This window comes from Triticum dicoccoides, chromosome 5A, assembly GCF_002162155.2.
Source record: "Triticum dicoccoides isolate Atlit2015 ecotype Zavitan chromosome 5A, WEW_v2.0, whole genome shotgun sequence".
Taxonomy (NCBI): Eukaryota; Viridiplantae; Streptophyta; class Magnoliopsida; order Poales; family Poaceae; genus Triticum; species Triticum dicoccoides.
In genome coordinates, this window is record NC_041388.1 from 26,324,540 (window position 1) to 26,347,034 (window position 22,495).

Sequence of the window (22,495 nt, forward strand, 5' to 3'; positions counted from 1 at the left end):
CTAACAATAAAGAGTCAATATGCGTATGCAGGCTTCGCTGCTAGCCACCGCCGCACTGACTGCGGAGGTGGGTGCCTTGAAACAGGGACTCGAGCGGTCCGAGCAAGAGCTCGGCCTTGCCAAGCGGCAGCTCGAGGAGAAATAAGATAAGAAATACCTTATAAAAAGGTTCCTATAGAGAGGCGTGATTGCAAAAAATAACAGGATTGTACTGCTTATTATAGGGGCCACGACTGAGGTGGCGACCCTCAAGCAGGCGCTGTCCGAGGCCGAAAAGAAAATGGCCGCGGAGCGCACCGAGCGAGAGAAACTTGGGGCTCAGGTCGGCGAGGTGCAGCAAGAGCTTTAGGCTCTCATGAAAAAACATGAGAGTTTGGAGCTTGAGTCAAAGACCCAAGCGTCCGAGCTCGCGACGGCCCTTGAGACTGCCAAGTCTGCCAAGGCCGAAGCCCAAAAGGCCCTCCGAGAGTTGGAGGATATCAAGAAGATAGCAGCGGGTAAGGCATTCTTTATGCAAAGCAGAAATATAAAAGTAAACTACTTGTTACTTACCCGAATCCGGAGTTCTCCAGGGGCATTCACAGATCTTCCCCGCAGCGTATCTGATGCCGCCACATTCTACCGAGCTAAAGAGGGCAGCTCGACGGAGAAGGTGTTCTGGTCTCAGTATGCTGAGGCCGGACACCCTGTGCCCTTGAGCGACCAGCTGAAACAGCTGGTCGAACTCCACAAGGCGGCCGAACAGGCCATCAAGGGCTTCATAGTTCGGCTGTGGCCCAGAGAGGCCCTGCCTGGGAGCTACTTCGGGCTGGTGCGGCGGCTGGTGGAGGCCTGTCCAAGGCTCGAGGTCATCAAGCACTCCGTCTGCATCGAAGATGCCCGTAGGGCCCTTGCCCGTGTAAAGGTGCACTGGGGTAAGCTGGACGATGAGAAGCTTGTGAGGGACAGGCTGCCGCCAGGGAAGGAGCATCGTAAGCCCAAGAACTACTATAAGGATGTTCTTGCGGGTGCCCGCCTTGTGGCGGATGAATGTACCAAAGATGTAATTTTTGAATGAACTCGCTCGTGTTTATCCTGTGCGCTGTAAACTTGTTCATATGCGCTAAGCAATGCTTATTGAATTTAAAATATTATTTTCTATGCGGCCATTTATCAAAAATTGAGAGATGGCCAGTCGTCGGCTTCTGCCCCCATGCCACTAGTGCTGGGGTGTTCGGTGATAAACCTGGGCGCTCTTTTTCCCATGACTGGGTCCTTCGAGGGAGGCGCTCAGCACGACGAACCAGGCAATCGGACTATAATGCTTGAACACTCTCACTTAGCCATAGAACGTTATAATTTTAAATTTCGGCAAAGCCCCTAGTTCGGAAGGCCGTATTCGGGGCGCTATCCACGCCTTGGCTGGGGTCATCCAGCTCCTCGCTCTAAGTGGCATAAGCCTTTAGGAACTCGGAAAACCTCTCGAACAGCGACCGGTCTCTCGCCTCATCATGACAGTCAGTTTTAGCTTTCTCCACTGAGGTGCTTAACCCAGCTCAACTGGGGCACAATCGCAGTGGTTCTCCTAGTGCTACCTTAGCCGATATAGCGGAACGTAAGGCACCAAAACATAGGAGCCGGGCAAACCCAACTATTGACCAAAATCATGATTCAGAGCCGATGCATATAGTGCTATAAGTTCGGGGTGCCGCACTTGTGAAAGTGTTCGAACTTCTCACACCATATATAAAGGGTACTGAAGCCCCTGGCGTACTTGCCGTACCACAGTGTACGGGTGCAACATGTCATTAATGAACATATATATGAAAAGAGTAATGCAAAAAATAGACAAAAAGCTAAGTATTGTTTATGGAGAGGCTGTTTATCAAAGCCGAACGATACAAATAATGCGGTAAGCAAAAGATATTGGACTATTCAATATGTCCTGGCCAGGGGCAGGCCGCGGGATTATATTTAAAACAAGTATACTGCTCATAACAGAGACCACCTGGGGGTTTCATAATGTGGCATGGCTTGTCTGCCTCCCTGGATCTTGCATCGTTTGTGCGGCAGTCGAATTGCCGAACAGGTCGTCCGAAGTATGGAGTCCTGAAAGTAAGAAAAAAAAGAATTCGGCATCCCCTGGTACATTTTAAGCCGTATTTTGGGCGTGCCGTTATTGTGCCCCTTCCCCTGTGCCCATGGTATTTCAAGGGCATAGTTATGTACGCGAGGTACTGATTTCTCTATGTCGCGAGCGCTGGGGTTGGGGCCGCATTGCTATGCTTGCTCGGAGTGTGCCAGGCGGTCCTGCTGTAGGTTACTCCGGGCGCGCTTGGCAGTGTCTGGCTTTTTAATGGCCGGACTGGAGAATTGCCTAAGAAGGCTACTTTGTACCTCCGCTGCGAGAGCCGCCGTATGCTCCTCCGTACGGAGGGAGCGTTCGGTGTTTCCGTTGACCGTGATTACTCCTCTAGGGCCTGGCATCTTGAGTTTGAGATATGCGTAGTGCAGCACCGCATTGAATTTTGCGAATGCGGTTCGTCCGAGCAGGGCGTGATAGCCACTGCGAAACGGGACTATATCGAAGATTAACTCCTCGCTTTGGAAATTATCCGGGGATCCGAAGACCACATCAAGTGTTACTGAGCCTGTACAGTTGGCTTCTACACCTGGTATAACGCCTTTAAAGGTCGTTCTTGTGGGTTTGATCCTTGAGGGATCTATGCCCATTTTCCGCACTGTATCCTGATAAAGCAGGTTCAGGCTACTGCCGCCATCCATGAGGACTCTTGTGAGGTGAAATCCGTCGATGATTGGGTCAAGAACCAATGCGGCGAAGCCGCCATGACGGATGCTAGTGGGATGGTCCCTTTGATGAAAAGTGATCGGGCAGGAGGACCATGGGTTGAACTTTGGGGCGACTGGCTCCATCGCATATACGTCCCGTAGCACACGCTTCCGCTCCCGCTTGGGAATGTGGGTTGCGTATATCATGTTCACCGTCCGCACTTGTGGGGGAAAGCCCTTCTGTCCTTTGTTGTTCGGCGGCTTGGGCTCCTCGTCGTCGCTGTGCAGCCCCTTGTCTCTGTTTTTGGCTCTTAACTTGCCTGCCTGCTTGAACACCCAACAATCCCTGTTAGTGTGATTGGCTGGCTTTTCGGGGGTGCCATGTATCTGGGACAAGCGATCAAGTATTCGGTCCAAACTGGACGGGCCCTGAGTATTCTTTTTGAATGGCTTTTTCCGCTGACCGGATTTATAGCCTTTGAATCTGGCGTTGACTGCCGTGTCTTCATTGCTGTCGCTGTTAACGCGGCGTTTTTGCCTATTCCGACGTGTCCTGCCACTTTTGTCCTTGGTATCCGAATTACCAGGGTTCTTTGATAAGTTGTTGCTGTGAGCTAGCCAGCTGTCTTCTCCCGCGCAAAAGCGGGTCATGAGTGTCGTGAGGGCTGCCATGGATTTCGGCTTTTCCTGTCCCAGGTGCCGGGCAAGCCACTCGTCGCGGATGTTATGTTTGAAGGCTGCTAGGGCCTCTGCGTCCGGATAGTCAACTATCTGGTTTTTCTTTGTTAGGAACCGTGTCCAGAATTGTCTGGCCGATTCTTCTGGCTGCTGAATTATGTGGCTTAAGTTGTCGGCATCCGGCGGTCGCACGTAAGTGCCCTGGAAGTTGTCGAGGAATGCGGCTTCCAGGTCCTCCCAAGAGCCGATTGAATCTGCTGGCAAGCTGTTAAGCCAATGCCGGGCCGGTCCTTTAAGTTTGAGGAGGAGGTATTTTATGGCGTGTAGATCATCGCCGCGTGCCATGTGGATATGAAGGAGATAATCCTTGATCCATACCGCCGGGTCTGTTGTGCCGTCGTATGACTCGATGTTTACGGGTTTGAAACCCTCTGGGATTTTATGATCCATTACTTCATTCGTGAAGCATAGCGGGTGTGCGGCGCCTCTGTACTGGGCTATATCACGACGCAGCTCGGAAGAGCTATGTCTGTTGTGTTCGGCCCGGCCGGATTTGTTGTATCCTGAGTGAAGATCATTGTCACATGCCGTAGGGCACCTGCACGATCCGTAGATCAATCTTGTTTGTCTTGCCTTATCTTCCAGTATGTCTTGCAGGTCGGGCGCATTTTCCCGTGCCTTAGTTGAGCGGCGTCGGGGCATGGCTTGGGTGGAGGGCCGAGAGGCCTCTCTGTCGCAGCCGCGAGGTGGCCGGTCTGCCATGTCATGCGCTGGTGATGTCGGTGCTTCCTCCTCTGATCGGGATAGCGGCCTGCGCTTCGGGTAACTCTTGGAGGGGCGTTCGAGTTCATACTCTTTGGCCGCAAGGACTTCAGTCCATCTGTCAGCTAGCAAATCTTGGGCAGCTCTAAGTTGTTGCTGCTTTTTCTTGAGGCTGCTTGTCGTGGCTAAAAACCTGCATTTAAAACGCTCTTGTTCGGCGGGGTCTGATGGTATGACGAATTCGTTGTCATCGAGGCTTGCCTCGTCTTCGGAGGGAGGCGTATAGTTATCATCCTCGACCTCTCGGTCTGCCACTCTCTCATGAGGGCTGGCTTCTCCATCTTCCGGTGCCGAATCTTGCTGGGGTGGGTGTTCTTCGGCGCTATCCGGGGTAGTATTATCTCCCGTGCCGGAATCACCGTTTTTGCTTTGGCGGGATTTAGAGCGGCGCCGCTGACGCCGGCGCTTTGGCTGTTTCTTGGGGGCGTCATCCCCCATTGTTCCATCGCCATCTCCGTCTTTTGGAGTATCCACCATGTATATGTCATATGACGAGGTGGCCTTCCAGCGCCCTACAGGTGCTGGTTCCTGTTCGTCTCCTATATCGTCGTCCATGCCGTCGATGTCTTTGGAGCCGAAGTCAAGTATGTCGGCTAGATCGTCGACAGTGGCTACAAAGTGGGTGGTGGGTGGGTTTTGAATTTCCTCACCGTCCGTATCCCACCCTTGCTGATCGTAGTTCGGCCAGGGCTCTCCTGATAAAGAGAGAGACTTAAGAGAATTCAGGATGTCGCCAAAAGGCGAATGCTGAAAGATGTCCGCGGCGGTGAACTCCATTACCGGCGCCCAATCGGATTCAATTGGCAGGGGCGCGGGGGGCTCGGAGTTCGGAGAGGAATCCGGCTCCTCGGAGTTACGGGCCATGCGGAGTGCGGGGCTGGAGTTCGGCTCGATCGCCTCTGAGATCGCAGCCCCTGAGGCAGCGTCCAACCGCTGATCCTCAATTGGCGCAGTAGGTTCCGAATCAATGGTCGAAACCGATGTGTGTGCGGCCTCCAAGGCGCTGTTCGGCGGCAGAGCTATATCATGCCCATCGAGACAGTGCGGCACGCTTGGCTGTGGCTCGAATCCGTCGAAGATCAAGTCCCCGCGGATGTCAGCCGTGTAGTTTAGGCTTCCAAACCTAACCTGATGGCCAGGGGCGTAGCTTTCGATCTGCTCAAGGTGGCCAAGGGAATTGGCCCGCAGTGCGAAGCCGCCGAAGACGAAGATCTGTCCGGGGAGAAAAGTCTCACCCTGGACCGCATCGTTGTTTAAGATCGAAGGAGCCATCGGGCCTAAAGGCGACCACACAGAGGAACTCTCAATGAAAGCACCAATGTCGGTGTCAAAACCGGCGGATCTCGGGTAGGGGGTCCCAAACTGTGCGTCTAGGCCGGATGGTAACAGGAGACAGGGAACACTTTGTTTTACCCAGGTTCGGGCCCTCTCGATGGAGGTAATACCCTACTCCTGCTGGATTAATATTGATGATATGGGTAGTACAAGAGTAGATCTACCACGAGATCAAGGAGGCTAAACCCTAGAAGCTAGCCTATGGTATGATTGTTGTGTATGGAGTTGATTCTGTCCTACGGACTACAACCCTCCGGTTTATATAGACACCGGATAGGGTTAGGGTTACACAGGGTCGGTTACAATGGTAGGAGATCTTGAATATCGCATCGCCAAGCTTGCCTTCCACGCCAAGGAAAGTCCCATCCGGACACGAGACGAAGTCTTCAATCTTGTATCTTTATAATCCTAGAGTCCGGCTGAAGGTATAGTCCGGCTATCCGAACACCCCCTAATCCAGGACTCCCTCACCGGGGATCTCTCCCTTGGCGGCGTGGGCTCGTTGGTGGAAGTCCTTGCCGGGGACCCCTCCCTGGGTGGTGTGGTTAACGGAGGAGGCATGTTGGGGGTGGCCCTTAACGACTTCTCCTGTTGCCTCTCCTCTCCTGCAAACCCGGCAAGGTTAGCAGTAAAGATACATACCCCGATGCTCGTCAGCGGAAAGTGAATAACGGGCTCACGTTGGGGGCTGAGTCACGGGCTGCGACGTGGGCTAGGGTTCGGGCTGATAGTGATGGACTCCGGCGCACCAGAAGTGCCTGCCGGGGGCTCGTCGCCCGTCGAGATCTTGGCCCTCTTCGCCATCCTCTACGCCAGCATTTCCGTGTCTCTGGGGAGACAAGCCAAGACAAGATGCCAAGACAAGATCAAATCAGATAGGATGATCAAAACAGAGACCCAAGAGATGAAGACAGTAGTGGGCACTTACTCGTCTTCTACTTCTGGTTCCTTCGCTCTGCTCAGGCTAAAGGAGGAGAGGTCGAAGTTAGCCTCTGGAATGAAGTCCGGGCTAGGGGGTGGAGATGGAGACCCGGGCCGCTTGGCCGAGGCGGAAGCGGCGGCCGCTGCTTCCCTTGCTGTCGCGGCCATGCGCCTCGTCTGGCGCACAGGTTGCGGCTGGGCCTCTTGCCGCTGCACGGCCTTGCCGGACGCTCCCTTGACGGGGGCCTCTTCGCTCGAAGAGGCTTGCCAGACTGGCTCGTCGGAGCCAACCCACCGAAGGACGCGTTTCTTCTTCCCCGGGACTGAGGGCTCGTCGTGTGGCTCCTCTTCATCTGCCCTTTCAACCACCTCTTCGGCTGTCTTCTCGGCAGAGGGGCCCCCTAGCGGCGACGCCGCTGTGCTCCTCGGCAAGCTCCTGCCACCCGGCAAAATCCTCCTCTGCGCCGGCTTCCTCTTCCCGGAAACCGACGCTGCCGGCCTCCTCGGCAAGGGCTGCCTCTTCCGCCCTACCAGCGATGTACGCCACCTCTTCGTCAGTGGTGTCGTGGATGAGTTGTAGTGTCGTGGATGAGCTGCGGTTCCTCGCGGATGGGCCTCTCCGACAAGTTGTCGAAGAACTCTTGCACCCGCATCGCGTCTGGCTCGACCTAGGTCTGGTCAAGGCCGCGAGCGTTGAACAACGGCATCATGGCGATGATGAAGGTCAGGGCGGAGTTGTTGCACAGGGGGACCATGGCCGCCAGCAACTTGAACGGCTTGGCGGCCTTCTCGGCCTTGCCGGCCTTGCTGGTCTTGTCGGCCTTGAGTTGGAACAGCCTTTGGTAGAGATCTGCGTGCTGCATCACCGTCAGATTGTTATTCAGGCCGGGGTGCAGCCACATGATGTCTGCTGCATTCTGGAACTCCCAAGCCGGCCTCCCTTTGTTCTGCAGAGGGGCGATGCGGCGGCGGAGGAAATCGGCCCCGATCATCTCTAGAGCGAGCCTGGCGGCCTTGAGGCGATGGATTCTGGTGGTTGCGACTGTGAGCTTCCCATCTTAAGGGTCGAGGTTGCCCCAGTTGCCGCGATGGACCACTTGCGCTTGCCGAGGCATACAGAACGGCTGCGGCTCCTTCTCCATGATCCAGCACCACCTGTGCCGCCATTCGTCCCACTTCTCCTTGTGGGTCCCATTTGGGTATGTCTCCTTGCACAAGGCCCTCAGGATCCAGGTGACGCAGCCAGACAGGGCCCCTCCTGGTTGGATGCGGGGGACGAAGTAGTGGCGGAAGAGCACCGTGTTGGGGACCACCCCGACGAAGTTCTCGCAGAGGTGGGCAAAAATGGCCATACACGCCATGTCATTCGGCGTAAAGTCTAAGAGATGGAAGCCGAAGGTGTACATAATGTCTTTGAAGAAATCTAAGAATGGGGGGCAGAGCCTGCAGTAGAGGTAATCGACGAAGAATGGAAATTTGTTCGGAGGCAACCCGGAAGTAAGTAGGTGTCTTTCTCATCTTTGTGTCATTGAGTCTAGTTGCATTTATGTTGCATTTTCATTTTTTTGAGTGGTTGCTATGAGTTGGTTTCAGAACACTAGTAGAAAACAGGGCTTTGGTCATAGCTCAATATACACATTAGTCCCGGTTGCATTACGAACTGGAACTAATGTGAGCATTAGTCCCGGTTCGAGCGGCTAAAGGCATTAGTCCCGGTTCAAATGAGACCTTTAGTCCCGGTTTGAGACACGAACAGGGACTAAAGGGTGCGATGCCCTTTAGTCCCGGTTTGAGACACGAACCGGGACTAAAGGGACTGAAGGGTGCGATGCCCTTTAGTCCCGGTTCGTGTCTCAAACCGGGACTAAAGGGGTTCGGGTCTCAAACTCTACCCCCCCTTCCCCCGCGTATCGCCATTTCTATTTTGAAAAAAAAACAAAAGAAAATGATAAAAACTTCAAAAAATAAAATCCTTCGAGATGTAGTTATATTACTACATCTACTAGTTAGGAAAATTAAAAAACTTAAATTTGTACATGTTTTGCAAAAAAAATGTTATGAAAAAGTAAAACGGCTATAACTTTTGCATACAGTGTCGGAAAAAATGTATAATATATCAAAATGTTCAACACAAAAATCCGCATCCGATTTTGACTGCCGTAGGCCGTTTTGCAAATTTTCAGAATCCTCAAATTCTAAAAGGAAAAAAAGTTATGCTCAAATTTTAGTTTTTTTTGAATTTTGGTTAAATGTAGTCAAATTATGGTCAAACTACTTATTTAAGAAGTATTAGTGTTACTAAATATTTATTCAAGAATATTAGTGTTACTAAATAATTATTTCAATTTTTTTTGAATCTTGGTCAAATCTGGTCAAACTATGGTCAAACTATGCTCAAACAATGGTCAAACTATTTATCAAGAAATATTAGTGTCACTAAATAATTATTGTTTTTTAGAATAATAGTTTCAAACTCAAACAGTGAAACATGTGACTTCATGCTCAAGCTAAACTCCTGAGGGTTAATAGGATTGATATCTTAATATTGTGAGGAAAACAACAAGTGCAGACTTGGAAACGAGGCAGAATAGACCCGAACGTTAAGCGTGTTCAGGTTGGAGTAGTGAGAGGATGGGTGACCGGCCGGGAAGTTAGATGATTTGGAATGATGAGGGGTGATTAGAGACTAAATTATAAAATAATTCAGAAATTTAAAAAATTAGGAAAAATATTTTTTTTGTAAAATTTCCTTTAGTCCCAGTTGATCCTACCGACCGGGACTAAAGGTGAAGCTCAAGACAGCTGCCACGTCTTTGGTCCCGATTCGTAATAGAACCAGGACTATAGGGGGAGGGGCCTTTAGTACCGATCCTTTAGTCCTCTGAAACCGAGAGAAATAAGTCTTTTTCTACTAGTGGAATAATTTCCATTGCTACAACGTTCATGGATCCCATGCGTCTATCTCGCTTAGAGGGCTGGGTGGCTGGGTGCCTAGTACGTAGCCGGTGTATTGGTCGTCGGGGCAAAAGGATGCAAGAGAGTATAGAAGGCCCTACGCTGGGTCTAGTCGGACCATCCAACATGGATGGGTACGGTTCAGGGGCTGGCAATAGCGATGGCAGTTAGCAGTGATCTCCGTCTTTGAACTATTTATGCTTTATTATTTCGAGAACCATATGTGGCATGTTTGATATTCATGTTCGAACCATTTCTTAAGTCTACTTTCAATTGATTGTCGGCTTTGTTCTCTTCAAATTTGATTTTGAGCGTTGAATCAAATTGCATAAGTTGTGGTTTTGAAAGTAGTGTCTAGTATGTGTTTCGAAAATAATATTGGTTGCATTATTATACTGATAGTAATTACATGTATTATCCATTTGCATGCTTATTTATGGGAAAATAGAAAAAGAAAATCATATTTACAAAAGAAGTTTACGGGAACTGAGGAAAGTTGATGTAGGACGACTTCGCTTAAATTCTATGGCCATCATGTAAAATCACTTTTACAGGAACTTTTTTTTAGGCAAGCTGTTGGAGTTGCTCTAAGTTCCTCTTGCAGGGTGGACTTTGTATAACTAGGAATAAAATCCAGGTTGCATGCTTGCACATGTTCCTGGCCTTCATTTTACCAGCCGCTGGGCCTTATCCACGCCGATGTTGCCACATGGCAGCAGCTGGCGCGGACACGCATCCCTATGACACGCAGATAGCCCCCGCGCCGGCCCCACGTGTCATCGCCCATCCCCGACGAATATTCGTCGCGCAGCAGGCCACCCCGCCCCGCTCCCGCGACCCCGGACTCCAACTGCGCGCGGTGCAATCCGATTTTTTTTCCAGGCCTCAGTCCCGCCGTTTGCACCACGTCCACTTCGTACACACGGTCCGTCCACTTCGTACACACGGTCCGTGGACCGCACGGGCACAGCGCCATCCCCAGCCGCAGCCAGGGTTTGCGGTCCATGGACGACGTCCACGCAAGTGCGCAGCCGTCCCCCCGCGCCTGACGGCCGTCTCCCCGCGCCCCAACCGCTTTGTCCTGACCGACGAGCGGCCCCGTACCAGACCGCTTACCTCACTACCCTACATGCTGACTGACAGACGGGCTCGGTCCTGGTGCATCAGTGGTGGTCCCATTCGTCAGTGACTGCATGGGACGAGGCCGGCGGGTAGGCCGTCGGCGCGCAGGGTTTATCTACCGAACGGCAGAGCACGGGGGCCGATACTTTTACGATATAAAAATCCCCAAATCCCCACACGTCCATCGTTTCCCCCCTCCCCACCCGTCGCCCCCTCCTCGCGTTCCTCGTGCGTGCGCAGAACCCCGAGGCCTCGGCAGCCATGGCCACCGGCGGCGACCACGCGGCGGAGGAGCTCGTGTCCGTCGAGATGCCCGCGCCCGAGGGATGGACCAAGAAGGTACCCACTGCCCGGCTCGGCGTCGCCGCGTCGAGCTGCTTTGCTTTACCCACCGGCTAACACGAGGGTGCTTGTGCTTTGTTCCGTCGCTCCAGTTCGAATTGCGTCGAATTGGGCGGTCTAGAGTCGGAATTCGCGAGTGTCGGGGCCCCGGGCCGCGGGGACGCGGGCGGTGGGGCGCGAATTCGAGCTGGAATCGTCGGTTCCGGGGTCTAGGGTTCTAGCAGATTTAGGGGTCAGATTCTAGGGTTTGGGCGCCTCGGGGTTGGTGAGGCACCACTGCCGCGATTGGACTAGTGCTATGGCTGGCTGGCCAGCGCTCGTGGTGGTATCTCGGTCTTACCGGAGTCTCTCCGGAGCTAGATTGGAGCTGCGCGTCTGTGTGGATGCGCCTGCTGTGAGCTCACCGAAATGGTTGGTGAACAGTGCCGTCCCCTTTCGGGTCTGTTGGTGTTGGGCGTTTAGCGTCCCTGGGGCCTATTGGGCTTGCGCCATGGCCCACGGCTTGGTGGTGGGGGCCGATTCCCAAATCTCGATTCTGTTGGTAACATGTGGTTAAGGGGTAGGGGCTTGGTTTGGCCCTGTGTCCTGGCCTGGCTAGGAAACGGGGAATTGGATTCAGTTGGTCGACTTTGCCTGGGCATGGAACTGGGCTGCACTTTGTGGGATGAGAGTAGCCGCCTGGCTTCAAGTGTCCCCATTTTAATTCCATGTCCATCTGTTTGTACGTTTTAGTTGGATTCAGTTGATTGAGTTTACATGAAGAATTGTGTTGCATTTGCAGTTTTGTACTGCTTCATTTAGTTGGATTCAGTGTCCCCATTTTAACTCGGTAGTTGATTCGATGTGATTTTGGTGAACTTTGTTAGACTGTGTTTTTTATTTTGCTGTATCTAGACATGGCATTTTGTCAGGACAAATTGCTTGAACTGAGTCAGTGCACGCTTTTGCAAGCATGATGTTGGCTCAACAGGCCTCCTGTGGTATGCCATGCTAGTTGGAGTTTCTCCTGTTGGCTGGGAATGCAATGACCAAGTGTTTTGAGTGCTTAGTCCATTGGCTTTTTCATGGCCTTTGTGATTTTCTATGGTTGCACCAGCAAATCTCAACAAGGTACATGTCTTTGTTCATTAGCGGATGTCTTTATGGCGGTTAGATTCCCCAAGCTTCTGGACTGAGCAACTTCTAGCTCATTGGCGGATGTGTTTATGGCGGTTAGACTCCCTAGCCTTTCTACTGGATCACGCTAGCACCCAGGATCTATTAAATAGCTTAGGCGGTGATTTGGTTGTTTCTGTAGCATGTTTTGTTTCTATTATGATAGATAATAACGACAATTGGTATATTTATCCACCGGATAATATGACAATTGGTATAATTTTCTGCCCGGATAATAAGGACATATGTTAAGGTTTTGTGTGGTTCAATGAAAAAAGTTGGTTGTGACTTCAGAATCTTCATAACTCTTTATGTTATCATAATTAATTTGTCTAATAGGGTAAGGAGTTACTTTTTTGATTATAGGTTTGCTTGTACCTACCTTTTCATAATATGATTGGACCGTGTCGTGGATAAGGCATAATCTCTTTGTAGCATAAGGATTGGCCACGTGGTATGGCTTGCAGTCGTTGGATATATCTTATATTGCCAAATTTGTGTTGAAAGGTGATTTTTTTGTTCTAGACTTCTAGCTCTGAAAGAGCCTAGATGGCAAGTATTTTTATTATTGTAATTTATGATTATGATGTTGGTTCCAATCATTTGTAGCTTCCTAAGTTAAAGATTCTTGATTTGAGATGGATAAGATGATTTCACATTAGATTCAGGGCCTTCTGTTTGAAATTAAAAAAAACATTCATATATTTCTTTTTAGCATATGTGTGGTGTTTCTGTTTTCACTTTCTTGAGAAGGTTTTGCATTTTATACGTATATAATATGCGACTGCACTCCAAAAATATAGACATTGTGTTAGGAATGTGTGCACTTCAGACTCATTTATGAAATATGTGGTGCTGACTGTCCGAGCTGATGCCAATAGTTCTTAGATTGAACTGAAGCATTCTTGCAACTTCAGAAGATAATTCCTTTATGCGTCTCGCCTTTGCTTTGCTATGTCAAACAAGATTGATTAAGTAGCAAACCTTATGCGTGAGACATGATTCGTTTTCATAAACTTCTGGAGATAGTCTGTTAATGTACATCATGGAAGTTCAATATCACCTTTGAAACTAGATCCACAGACCAGAGACCAGAAGTAGGTTGAACTTATGTAACTCTACATTGTTAGCTTGCATAGGTGGTAAACCATAGTTCATGTAACCAATTCTGGAAATATACAAAAATAATCCCTAATTGGATAGTTTTTGAATTTTTTCCTTTCCAGTGGTGTTTGTTCAACTGAATTATATTCCTGATATGTTTTTCTTACTGTGCATCTAATCACTTAAGCAGAAGTGTTAGGGATTGTATGCCATTTTTTGGTTGTAATATATAAGTATCTGGTATATGCATTTCTCTTTTTTTGGGGAAGATTTGAGATTGTTAACTTTTACCCTCTTGAATCTTCTATGGTGAATAATGGCATTGATTGCAGTGGTGAATAATCAATTAAAACTTGAGAGAGAAGGGTGAACCTAGAGTTGAGACTCCCCCTTGCTTGTTTTATTGTGTATAAGTGGGAACAGTGCTTGATAATACATCTGACATTATTTAAATTAGGCTAGAGTTGAGATTTTACCTCACTTGGTTTGTTGTGTATTAGTGGGAATATCGTATGGGATAGCAATAATAAACGGCAATGCTTGAATATGAATAGATCTAGCCATGTAACATTAGACATTATTAGGGAGCCTAAAGTCCTAAACACAGGATGGTTGCCTTCACTCATACATTGTTAATCTATCACTAAACTTTAAGCAGTACACAGGTTTGTTCTGTCTGCGCTTTCTAATTTCCAACATGTTTTGTTGGGTGTGAATTTGCTTCCAGTGTTAGAAATATGTATTTTTTAAGCATGTATTTCATACACTTAACGTGTCCATTGCCAATATTCTCTATTCGGTGGCATCAACTAACATCTCCTCTTTCCTACTATTGCAGTTTACTCCCCAGAGCAGGGGAAGATCTGAGATTGTTTTTGTTTCACCAACTGGAGAGGAAATTAAGAACAAGAGGCAGCTGAACAGCTATCTGAAGGCAAACCCTGGAGGCCCCACTTCATCGGAGTTTGACTGGTCAACTGGTAGATGCCTTTCCCCCTTGTTTTCTTTCAATATGTCTCTAGATAACTCTGGCTGTAGAGAGTCCATGGTTGCACAAATCTGATTGGAATCTAAATGCTTTGCAAACAGGTGATACCCCAAGGCGTTCTGCTCGGATTAGCGAGAAAGTGAAGGTATTTGATAGCCCTCAGGGTGAAAAGATACCAAAGCGCAGTAGGAACTCAAGTGGCAGGAAGGGGAAGCAAGAGAAAAAGGAGGATCCTGAAACTGAAGAAGACAAAGAAGCTGAAGCGGGCAAGGAGGCCCCTAGTGAAGATGCTGCAAAGAGCACTGATGTGGAGATGACGGTTGCTGAGGCGATTGATGCTGCAAAGAGCACTGATGTGGAGATGAAGCCTGCCGAGGCGAATGATGCTGCAAAAAGCGCAGATGTGGAGATGAAAGTTGCTGAAGAGGTGAAAGCTGCTCCTAGTGAAGATGCAGGGAAGCCTGAAGACTCCACTCCAGCACCTGCAGAACACAAGGAAGATGTCAAACCAGCTGAGTCTGATGCCGCTCCGGTACCAGCGGCGGAGGACAAGAATGAAGATGTCAAACCTACTGAGTCTGATGCCCCTCCAGCACCAACAGTGGAAGACAAGAAGGAAGATGCCAAGCCAGCTGAGGCCGATGCCCCTCCGGCACCAGCGGTTGAAGACAAGGAAGACGCTAAGCCAGCTGAGGCTGATGCCCCTCCGGCACCAGCTGAGGCCGATGCCCCTCCGGCACCAGCGGTTGAAGACAAGGAAGACGCTAAGCCATATGAGGCTGATGCCCCTCCGGCACCAGCAGTTGAAGACAAGGATGATGCTAAGCCAGCTGAGGCTGATGCTGCTTCGGCACCAGCAGTGGAAGACAAGAAGGAAGATGTCAAGCCATCTGAGGCTGATGCCCCTCCTCCGGTGAGTTCGGAGGAGGTGAAGATAGAGGAAGCTCCTCTGGTGAGTTTGGAGGGGGCGAAGACAGAGGAAGTAGCCCCTCCAGCGAGCAAGCCAACTGAGAACTCAGTTGTTGCTCCCAGCGAGCCAGCTATTGCTCCTGCTCCTGCTGCAGTATCCGAAACCAAATCAGATGCTGCCGCAGTAGACAGCCAACCTGGTGCGGCCACCAATGAGTCGCCGTCCGCCGTCAACAATGGGCAGCTGTCGCCTGGCGCCTCGACGGTGAAGTGCACCTGAAGCAGCTGCCCCCTCCTCCGCGCCGCCGTCTCCTAGGATCATTCAACATTCGCATTGTAATCAATCAGCCTCTGGTAAGCATGTTAATTTAGCCAGTCTGACGGTACTGGATGATGAGAACCGGTAAAGTAGGCTCTGCATTTAGTTACATTTTGTATCGCCGGCGTTCGTCACCGTGCCCGGCGCGACATACATGTACCCCACCCCACCCCACCATATCGTCTGTTTGTCTAACTTGTTAATGTTAGGGACATATATACCGTTGTCTGTTTGTCCGTGTCTGTTTATCATGTACCCGTGTTGTATTGTGTTGTTAGACCTGAAATACCCTCTGTATGTTTGCTGTTTATCTCCAATGAATAATGATGAGGGTTTCTGTGTATCCTCCATGGAACAGTTCGTTCATCAGGCAGTCTGAATTGAATTCTTTCAAGCTGCCAATATTTGATGGTGTATGTATTTTTTTTTTGACTGTATAAGGTGTGTATGTAGTTAAGTAGGAGTACATGGTTTGGAGATGTGCCGATTTGATGGTGCATGTAGTTTTTTGACTCTCTCTCCGGCTGGCTCGCCCTCATCACCAAAACATGGTGATTTAGAATGCGACCGATTTTCTGGATACCCACGAAAAATATTTGAGTGAAGTATACAGAACTATACATGCACTTTGATTTACATCTCGAGAGTTTCAGAATAAAGAAGAAGAGATCACGTTTGGCTCGGCGAGGCGGCTGCCGGCGCCGGCGTGGACGGCGGCGTGCGGCAGACGGGGCAGCTGGGGCGAAGGCGCAGCCACTGGTCGACGCACGGCCGGTGGAACGAGTGCGCGCAGTCCGGCAGCACCCGCAGCACGTCCCCCCGGTCGTACTCGCCCAGGCACACCGCACAGCTCGTGGACGACGAGGACGCTTCCCCGCCGCTCGCGTGCACCACCACCTTGGGCAGCGCGCTGATCGCGGCCTCGTCCATCCCCGCCTGCTGCAGCTCGACGTCGCCGGCGGCGGCCGCCGTCTCCTCCGCGCCGGGCGGCATCGGCATCGGCACGGGCGTGGCCTCCCGCGAGCACGTGTGGAGGAAGTAGGCAATGGCGATGATGGCCGCGACGCTGATGGCGGCGAAGGCGATCTCCAGCGCCGCCATTTCACATGCCCCCGCCCCCCGGCCCCGGCGTCCGTCCTCGCCCAGACTCCGGCGAGCGAGATGAGCTGAGCCGAGCCCGAGGCCCGCCGCGCGCGCCAAGCAAAGTCAACGGCCGCTAATCAGTCTCCGCATCAGTATGGAAGATTATAAGCTATCTGATCGGATGGGATGTGTTTATCTTTCGAGCAATCATCAGGCGGTGGTGGTGGCGGTGGCGATGTGATCCACTCTGCTCTGGTCAACGCCTGCTTACCATTCGAGGAACTCGGCTTCTCTTCCTCCTCTTTCTTTATTCAGGAATGGGAACGGCTCGCGGCCGCCCGAGGGGCCGCGGTCGCGCGGGGCACGCCGCCGGCGGGTCAACTCGGGCCTGCTGATCGATCGAGTTCAGACGTGTTGAGCAGGGTGCGCGAAAACAGAGTGGCGACGTGGATGAGATGCTGAGGAAACCAGCAATGTTTTACCACCTTAAAATAAACTAGCAACTATGTGTCTATCCTCTAGCGAAAACAAAGAAAAATAAGCTCATCCAAGATAATGTTTTGAAAGCATGCGCTGTTGATAGTGTTGAGTATATGTATTATGTGCATTGGGCTTGTCTCCTAGTTTTTTGTATAGTTAAGGTCCGTGACCCACCTTTGTATATTATATATATACGTGTGTGTCTATGCATGGAGAGCAACACATCGTGCAATCATACATGGTATCAGTTTTTAGGTTTTACCCCTAGTCTTTCGCTGCAGCCGTCGCCGCCGCGCGCCTCCTTCGCGTCGCCGCCTCCCCGCCAGCCCCGTGTGTGCCCATCCATCTGCCGCGCTGCCCGATCCGCTGCAACCGCGCGCGCCAACGCCCGTTGCTAGCCTCTCCCCGCCAGCCCCGCGCGTGCTCCTCCCGCTGCAGTGCCCAATCAGCTACAGCCGAGCTTGCCAATGCCCGCTGCAGTGCCCGATTCGCCAATGCCAGCCGTCATCCGCTCGCTAATCGCTAGCCCGCAACGCCGCATCGCCCGCTCGCTCGTTGCCACCAGTCCGTTTCCCCAAATCCCGCACGCACCCCACCAGCCGCATGCATTGACCGATCTGCTCGCTAGCTGCCACCAGTCCGTTTCGCCCAATCCCGCATGCACCCCGCCAACCGCATGCATTGATCGATCCGCTCGCTAGCTGCTGCCATCCTGCAAGCCGCATCGCCCGCCGCTGCCACGCCTTGCTACTACCTGCCTCGCCATGTCATCCGTCACCTCCTCCACGTCAACCAACTCCAACCCGTTTGCCGATGCCAACCCTTCCGACGTCAATGACATCCGCAACCTCAACATGTTCGAGTGGGTGCCGGTTTGTCTCTCGCAGGCGGACTCCTCCTACTACACGTGGAAGACGTATTTTCCCTCGTGTTCCGGGAGTTCACCTCATCGACCACGTGGACGGCACCGTCGACTCCAGCCTCATCCCGAGTTCCATGACTGGTCCACCATCGACACCATGATCAGCTGCTGGTTCTTCCTCATCATCTCGCCGGACCTCTTCCAGACGGTCGTGGCGGATGGTGACGATGCCTGCGCCGTGTGGACCAAGCTGAACGGGCTCTTCACCGACAACCAGCTCCAACATCGAGTTTTTTTGCAGCAACAGTTTTTTGAGTATCACCAGGACAACACCTCCGTCGACGACTATTGTCGCCGCCTGAAGACTCTCGCTAACGAGCTCCGCGATATTCATGCAAAGATCGATGATGACCTCCTCAGCACGTTCACCGCCGGGCTCAACGAGGACTTCGGCAACGCCGCGACGAACCTCAGCCTCATCCCCAACCCGTCATTCGCCAAGTTCGTCGCGTACCTCTGCTTGTAGGAGCGGCGGATGAAGCAGGTGAAGGCGAGGGCCATCCACACCGCTCTTGCCGCCGGCCGCGCCCCCGCCGCAGTGCCACACTGCGCCGTTCCCGGTGCCACCGCCGTACCCGGCTACCCAGCAGCCGGGGCTGCTCCCGCTGCCCTATGGGCCGCCTGCCCCTCCCATCGAACGGCGCCGCGGGGGCCGTCGCGGCGGTCAGCAACAGCCCCAGGGCGCCGGCCAGCCCCGTCAGCAGCAACAGCAGTTTTCGGGTGGCCCCTCCGTGGGCCTCCGGCTACAACCCGTGGACACTACAAAAAAAAGACACATCCGTGACATTTTGGACCGAACGGAATTTTTTCTGTCATACATATGACACTTCTATGACGATAATTGTGACAAAACCCGGTATCATCATAGATGTGGTGGGCTCCTACTTCTATGACAAAAAATCATGACAGAAAATGGGCTTTTCGTCCTGGGCGGGCCGGAGATGCAGCTGCATGACATTCTTTGGGCCGTCCATAACGGAAAAAACTATGGTAGAAGCGAGGGGGAGGAAAATTTCGGAGAGTTCCCGGTTACGGTGGGAGGTCGGGGGCCGAGCGACGCACGTTTATCTCGTACACGTACGCGCGTGTGTGAGAGGCGTTGGCTCTAACTGAACCCGAGCGAGGCGTTGGGCTCTAACTGAACCCGAGCGATTGCACTGCAGTCTACGCGTTACTGAACCCGAGCGATCGATCGATGGCTGTTAATTGAACCCGATCGAGCGATTCCTTCGCTATTGCTGCTAACTGAAGCCGATCGATGGGATGAACAATGAGTGTTGCGGGAGGGGGGGGGTTGGATGAACAGTGAGCCGTGGTGTTGCCTCTGGATGAACAGGACCCCGTGGTGTGGTGGAGGGCTGGATGAATAGTAGACGGTGGAGGGGTTCCCGTGGAGGGGTGGTTGAACAGGACCCCGTGGTGTGGAGGGCTGGATGGACAGTAGACGATGGAGGGGTGCCCGTGGAGGGGTGGTTGAACAGTAGCCGGTGGAGTAGCGCGCGGTGGAGGCTGGATGAATAGGAGCCCGTGGAGGCTGGAGGAGGTTGACAGTAGCCCGCGGAGGCTGGAGGAGGTCGACGGTGGAGATGAACAGTATCCCGTGGAGTCCCGTTTTATGGTACGCCACACCCCTCCCGATGAACACGCTTCGACCAGGTGGGTCCCGACTGTCAGACACTTCCTTGCCTGCGAAGATGTAGCTGGTGGGTCCCAGCAGTCAGGGGGGCGAATCGTTTTTTTGCCCGAACGCACTTCCTTGCGTGCGAAGATGTAGCTGGTGGGTCCCAGCAGTCAGGGGGAAATGTTGTTTTCGCGAAATATAGTGGCCTGTCCGGCGGGTCCCAGCTGTCAGGTGGAGGAATCATTATTTTCCGCGTAATAAGGAGGCACTTCCTTGCTGCGGGCGTGGACCTAGCTGTCAGCCTCTCCACGTACAGTCCACGTCCGATGGAAGTCGTTCCTTGACCACGTTGACCACGCTGCGCCGAGAGCACCAGGGCGGTGGACGACGGCGAGGCCTAGGAAGGGGACGACGGGGAGCCGGGGATGACGCGGCAGTGGAAGCCCGCGCGGAGAGGAGTACGAGGGTTCACTAGTTCGGCTGCGGTGTGAGGCTGCCATCGCCGCAAGGCCTGGCCAGCGGTGGGAATAGTAGGGGGTAGTGAGGCCTCCGCGGCAGCACAACCGGCCACGGGAGGCAGGAGCATGCGACACGACCGGGCGCTGCTTTGGGCGGCTGGAGCAAGAAGATCAGAGGTTGAAGAAGCACTACGGCCGTTTGATGGACATCGTACGGTCACTGGAGCTAGAATCATTCATATTGACTAAAGTTGACAAAGGCCCCCGTCCCAGTCAACTTAGTAGGCCCACAAGTCAGCCTCCCACCATGATGGGTCCCAACTAGCAGGGGGAGTATTCATTTTTTGTTACTAATAAGGAGGCACTTCCGGTGGGTCCGAGCAGTCAGGGGGGAAACGTTTTTTTTCGTGAAATAAGGTGGCCCGTCCGGTGGGTCCCTGCTGTCAGGTGGAGGAATAATTATTTTGCGTGTAATAAGGAGGCACTTCCTTGCGGCCGCCTGGACCCAGCTGTCAGCCTCTCCACGTACAGTACTCTTCCGATGGAAGTCGGTCGTTAACCATGTTGACCACGCCGCGCCGAGAGCACCAGGGCAATGGTCTGGACGAGGCGATGCCTAGGAAGGGGACGACGCGAGCCGGGGAAGACGCAGCAGTGGAAGCCCGCGCGGAGAGGAGTACGAGGGTTCACTGGTTCGGCTGTGGTGTGAGGCTGCCATCGCCGCAGAATAACAGGGGGTGTGGGTGAGTAGAGGGATGGCCTGGCCAGCGGTGGGAGTAGTACGGGGCGGTGAGGCCTCCGCGGCATCACAGCCGGCCACGGGAGGCAGGAGCACGCGACACGACTGGCGCTGCTTTGGGCGGCTGGAGCAAGAAGACCAGAGATTGAAGAAGCACTACGGCCGTTGGATGGACATCGTACGATCACTGCAGCTAGAATCGTTTATATTGACTAAGTTGACAAAGCCCTTGGTACGCGTCAACTTAGTAGGCCCACAACTCGGATTTGGCAGAGAACATATAGCCCATTTGCGATTTGTAAGAATGTACAATCCATTTTTTAATTCTAATGGAATTTACTACGGTCCATTTACAGTTTGTTAAAAGTACAACCCAACTTCTAGCTAGGACAACAATTAATAATTTCAAACAACCGCTCAAAACAGAATTAAAAAAAATTCCCACATTTTGATGGGATCCAAAATATTTTTATCTGAAATTTCTAGTCAGGTTAAATATAATTTCAAAATAAAGTTGTATTACGTTAAAATCCAACGAAATATTGCGCGCGCAACAAGCAATGAAATTAAAATTTTCAAATTCCAATAATAATATATTTTTCAAACTAATTACGTGTTTGGTGCATAGTAACTGTCCAGTTATTATAATTACATCCCATTTATTATTTCTTAAAATCCATTTTCTTGTTAAGCCTAATGCATACCTCCTAGGAAAGTTTGCAGCCCAGCGGGGCGGAGAATAACAAGTTGACCCGGATATTGTGTACAATTGTCGGCCCAGTTGCATTGCTGATGTTGAAAAAAAGGCCTGTGTAGTACATTACAACCTAACATGGTTACTCAGCCCACATTCAGCGACGCCGGAAAGGCCCAAACAAGGCTTCTGTACAACTTTTTGAAGTCACTTTTTGAAGTCACTAAGCTCAATTAATAACTTAAGAAAAAAATTAGATTACAGTGGAACCTAATTAAATGCTGTCACGAGCAAATAAATAATTCAACGGGTCCCACTTGTGCGTGTGCGCACGTGTGTGTGTGTGTGTGTGTGTGTGTGTGAGAGAGACAGAGAGAGACCCATCGGTCGATGCTCGTAAATACATCTTTCAGCCATATGCATTGCTGATGCTCAGTAAAAACTTATATAGTTGACACAATCATATAGAACATCATAGCACACTGAACTTGCATACAAAAATTTCACGCAGGCGGCACAATCAGGATGGAAGCAATGGATCGCTACGGGAAGGGCTATGTTGAAACCAACGAAGTCGTACATAACGGTTCATCGTCTTTATCAATGACGGGGAAATATTTTGAATGTTATGCAAAGAAAATAGACAGACAACACAATAAGTTCTGCTAGCACATTAAGTTGACGTACAACCCTTTCTAAAAAAAGTTCAGGTACAAAATTAGAACATGTCACAATCAAATGTACTGGCATATCAGTGCTTCACACCCATAGCTCGGATTTAAATAGTACTCCCTCCGTCCCAAAATTCATGTCATGAGCGCAGTACAGTGGTGTTTTTCCAAAAAAGCCCTTATGCTTTTAAACTCTGAAAAATAAGTCCCGTCTCCTTCTTCCTCCTCCGTCCATCACCCACATGGCCCCACCCCCCACGGCCAGCCGCCCGTCACCCGAGCAGGTCCTGCGCCGCCGACGAGCCCGCCCAGGAGGACGCCCACAAACAGGCCCCGCGCGGCCGACGAGCCCGCCCAGGAGGACCTCCGCCACCCACCCACGAGCGGGGCCTCGGCCAATTGGTTCCG

At 51.7% G+C, this 22,495-nt stretch overlaps 2 protein-coding genes across 2 annotated transcripts; one reads left to right on the top strand and one right to left on the bottom strand.

Annotated features, from left to right (window-relative positions):
- Positions 1–10,775: 10,775 nt before the first annotated feature.
- On the top strand, positions 10,776–15,769 carry LOC119298890 (methyl-CpG-binding domain-containing protein 11-like). The gene is made up of 3 exons (XM_037576195.1): positions 10,776–10,941; positions 14,042–14,183; positions 14,293–15,769. The coding sequence occupies exons 1-3, from the start codon at positions 10,864–10,866 to the stop codon at positions 15,378–15,380; spliced, it is 1,308 nt and encodes a 435-aa protein (XP_037432092.1). The 5' UTR covers positions 10,776–10,863; the 3' UTR covers positions 15,381–15,769.
- A 243-nt stretch (positions 15,770–16,012) lies between these two features.
- LOC119298892 (putative RING-H2 finger protein ATL71) lies at positions 16,013–16,934 on the bottom strand. The gene has a single exon (XM_037576196.1). The coding sequence runs from the start codon at positions 16,518–16,520 to the stop codon at positions 16,089–16,091; it is 432 nt and encodes a 143-aa protein (XP_037432093.1). The 5' UTR covers positions 16,521–16,934; the 3' UTR covers positions 16,013–16,088.
- Positions 16,935–22,495: the final 5,561 nt, after the last annotated feature.